The 3844-nt window shown below is 37.8% G+C and overlaps 1 protein-coding gene across 1 annotated transcript; it reads left to right on the forward strand.

The window, feature by feature from the left end:
* Positions 1 to 577: 577 nt before the first annotated feature.
* LOC110865652 (glycosyltransferase BC10) lies at positions 578 to 2528 on the forward strand. The gene is made up of 2 exons (XM_022114978.2): positions 578 to 1538; positions 1737 to 2528. Exons 1-2 carry the CDS (start codon positions 972 to 974, stop codon positions 2376 to 2378), a joined length of 1209 nt encoding a protein of 402 aa, XP_021970670.1. The 5' UTR covers positions 578 to 971; the 3' UTR covers positions 2379 to 2528.
* Positions 2529 to 3844: the final 1316 nt, after the last annotated feature.

Consider the following 3844-nt stretch of genomic DNA (forward strand, 5'->3'; position numbering starts at 1 on the left):
TATAAGGTTATAAAAACACTTTAAAAATGAATAAATCCACAATCAAATCCAAAATATAATGTGTTTGGTTACATTCGCTCTAAATTTTAGAGCGAACAATTTTTTTTAATGGCCAATGAATAAAAGCCTAACTATCCGGGCAACCCAAATACAAAAGGCAACTTCATATGCCCGCGAGCGCAGATAACGCTAGGTAACCCATCATCTTTAATTTCGGGGAAAACCCGACGTACAAAAACTCAGAGCAGTTGAGGTCGAAAGGCTTTAAATTCAGATATTCCCTTCTCCTATGTCAATTAAACTATACTTTTTTTTTTTGAACGGCAAATTTGGATCACTGACGGACCACTAGAGTATCATCGTACCACCAGCAGAACCACTCGATCATATCCATCTCCACTAGGCATAATGCCTATACACCAATTCAGGAGGAAACCCAATAAATATGAGAAAAACCCCCTTGTGAGAATCGAACCCAGGACCTATTGGTCCAAAGTCTTAACTCACCCCCAAGATACCACTAGGCTATAAAGCCATGGGTCAATTAAACTACTATACTAGTTTGTCTTTTGAACAACATACTCTAATCCAATACGAGGAAAATGAAACATCGAATGTACAGTTCCTAAATCTTGTCCCTTTCTACACAATCGCCACTGACAAAACACTTCCTTTTTCAAGGTTAACACCATCGTTTCTCTTCAAATTTCTGGATTTTTCCCGCTACAAATCCGTCAAAAATTTTCACTTTTGCATGATTCTGTTCAAGGGTTCTTCACATCTTTCAAAATCCCAACGTGGTTCCCTTCAATATCGCATCTTTATCACAAATTTCGTTTCAGTTCGATTATTATCACTCTCAAACCCTAGTTCAAAATTAATCTGAATTAAGTTGCGATTTGATGTTGGATTTGTTTGGTTACAATGTAGATTTGTTTTTAGCTTCGATTTAAGTCTGAATTTATCGGCAAATGTTGAGAATAATGAGGTTTGTATTTAAAGATTTATCAATTGGGTTAATCAGGGTTCTATGTTTTCTGATGGTGTTTGTGATTGGGATAGTTATTGGTTTGCTTTCAAGTTCACATGTGGATAGATACTTCACATCACAACCATATGTTCTTAATCCAAATCAGGCGTTTGCAATAAACCCTAATTCTTTGTGCACTAGTAGCATTAATGAAACGGTTTCAGGTAATGATCGAAATGGTAATGTTGGGGTTAGTTGTGTAAAGGAGGATTGTTTGAGTATGGAAAGCTTTCGGTTTCCGAAGAATGTGAGCCATGGGATGACTGATGAGGAGCTGTTGTGGAGAGGTTCTTTGGTGCCGGAGAATGCACATTACCCGTTCGATAGAATGCCTAAGATAGCTTTTTTGTTCTTGACTAGGGGGGATCTTCCGTTTTTGCCCTTGTGGGAGAGGTTTTTTAAGGGTCAGGATGCAATGAAGTATTCGGTTTATGTTCATTCGAATCCTGGGGTTAAGCTTGATGTTTTAAACTCTTCGGTTTTCTATAAGAGGCAGATTCCTAGTCAGGTATGTGTTAGTTGCGGTTTATGATTTTTATGTAAAGGATGCAGTGATGAGTAGAATGTAATTGGTAATTAATTATGTTGTTAGATTTGGATGAATGTGGTTTCTTGATTATATCTTTATGCAACTTGAATGCGCGTGTTTAGGCCTAAACCCTAAAAAGTTGGTTCAATACATTTTTTTTTTTTTTTGTGTTTTTAGGCTGTCGAATGGGGAAAGGTGACCCTAGTTGAAGCAGAAAGACGGCTGTTAGGCAATGCTTTACTCGACTTTTCCAATGAGCGCTTTGTACTCCTATCAGAAAGCTGCATCCCGATTTACAACTTCCCAACCGTCTACAAATACCTGGTTGAATCCAAATACAGCTTCCTGGACTGCTATGAAGACCCGTCTAGATACGGGCAGGGTCGGTACAACCGTTACATGAAACCTGACATCAGGCCACGGGACTGGAGAAAAGGGTCTCAGTGGTTTGAAATGAATCGGGCACTTGCCGTTAAAGTGGTCGCGGATACAAAATACTTCAATCTTTTTAAAAGGTACTGCACTGATGATTGTTACCCAGACGAACATTACATGCCGACTTTTGTGCACATGTTTCATGAACCGCTTAATGCTGGTCGAACGGTCACTTATGTCGACTGGTCAGTGGGGGGCCCGCATCCGGTTAGTTTTGAGGCGAAAAATATTACTGAAAGTTTTCTTAAGTCTCTTAGGAACAACGGGACTACTTGCTCGTATAATAAAGGAAAGTCACATATTTGCTATTTGTTTGCTAGAAAGTTTGAGTCGAGCGCGCTGGAGCCATTACTCGAGCTCGCTTCGAAAGTACTTGAATATTGATGTGCTGAGATGATTTGTTGTTTGCAAATGTTGTTGAGTTTTTGATGAATTACGTTGTAGGGTTTTGTTGGATATTGGTTGAGAGGAGACTGTACAGACAATGCTGACTCCACAGTTTAGGTGGATATTCAAGTTGTATTCTTTTTGGTATATTAAGGAAAGAGTGTCAAAATATAGAAATAACATATATATTTATGGCGTGACTAAGATCGATCATGGACCGAAGACTAGGAAGATGGAAATATGTACATTGAAGATCTTACCGCCAGGGTTTGGTGATCGATCCGGTTTGTGCTATAGACCGGTTGTTTCTAATTTCCGGTGTGTCCTTTTTTTCTAGCACATTAATTTCTCACCGACGACACAAAAGCGCACTATGATTTTGGGTTAAAACTTAAAGCTCTTGTACCAATATTCACTCTTCAAAAGGGTGGGGAGGCAACTTTTGCTTTCAAATTTCACGGTTCCATCTTTCACTCGCGGTGCTAATGTTTTGAAAACTAGACCGATTCTCAAACATACACCGACCCCTAAAATACCATTCTTGCAATCATATATTAGTTCTTGTGTACATAGGTTGTCATGATTCTTGAAACTTTGTTTGGAAAGAGAGGAAACCATATAAATACAAATAGTAGATATAATAATAAATAACAAGATATGTAGTACCAACAAATAGCTACAACAAATGGTTAAAGATGAGTGCATGTATATAGTTAAAACAAATCCAAGACTTATAAACCGGACTGATAGACATCTCTACATCCTCTTCTATATAAATGCAAAGATACTCAAGAACAAATAAACCTCGGTAGGGAGCCCTCCCAAATTAATGACATTTACCATTTCGCATCCTACATAAATGCAAAGCTACTTGAGAATTTATAAACATGGTTCGAAGAGCACCCACCACAACCCGGTTTTCAAAATGCATCTGGTTTAGAGTGAACTAGTAGCTTGGTTCCTAGTTTGATCAACTAATCTGATTTGGTTTTCAAAACAATGGATGTAGCATCGGCCGGTTTGCCCATTGCTTTCATTATAACCATTCTTATATTCGATTGATTGTTTTTTAATACTATTCTAGCTATATATATATATTCTCACATTTTTGTTTAGATTGAAGTCTCATTGCATAGGTTAAAAATTAAAAAAAAAATATCCTAGGGAACCATATTTTGTTTATTTTATGTATGCTAGGTAGAGATGGGCATAATCGGTTCCTTTTTATACCCGGAACCGGTTCCTAACCGGACCCAGTTCCTGAATGTGTGTCAATGGAACCGGTTCTTGTTGTAACCGGTGTCGGTTCCTACCCGGTTCTTGAATGTGTGCATAATCGGTCTTATTGTTTTTTAGTTTTTACTTGGTGTACTTTTCTTTTCAGTTTACTTTTCTTTTCTTTTCAGTTTACCCACACTAAACAAGAACTATTATAATAGCATAAACGGAATCACTTAAAGACA

The sequence above is a fragment of the Helianthus annuus genome, chromosome 6 (assembly GCF_002127325.2).
Source record: "Helianthus annuus cultivar XRQ/B chromosome 6, HanXRQr2.0-SUNRISE, whole genome shotgun sequence".
Classification (NCBI taxonomy): Eukaryota; Viridiplantae; Streptophyta; class Magnoliopsida; order Asterales; family Asteraceae; genus Helianthus; species Helianthus annuus.

What these genes read in the sequence shown, in the direction of transcription:
- LOC110865652 (XM_022114978.2), top strand. Translation starts at nt 972, where the DNA reads ATGTTGAGAATAATGAGGTTTGTATTTAAAGATTTATCAATTGGGTTA. An exon ending in AGAGGCAGATTCCTAGTCAG is followed by an intron (nt 1,539 to 1,736) that starts GTATGTGTTAGT and finishes TTGTGTTTTTAG; the next exon opens with GCTGTCGAATGGGGAAAGGT.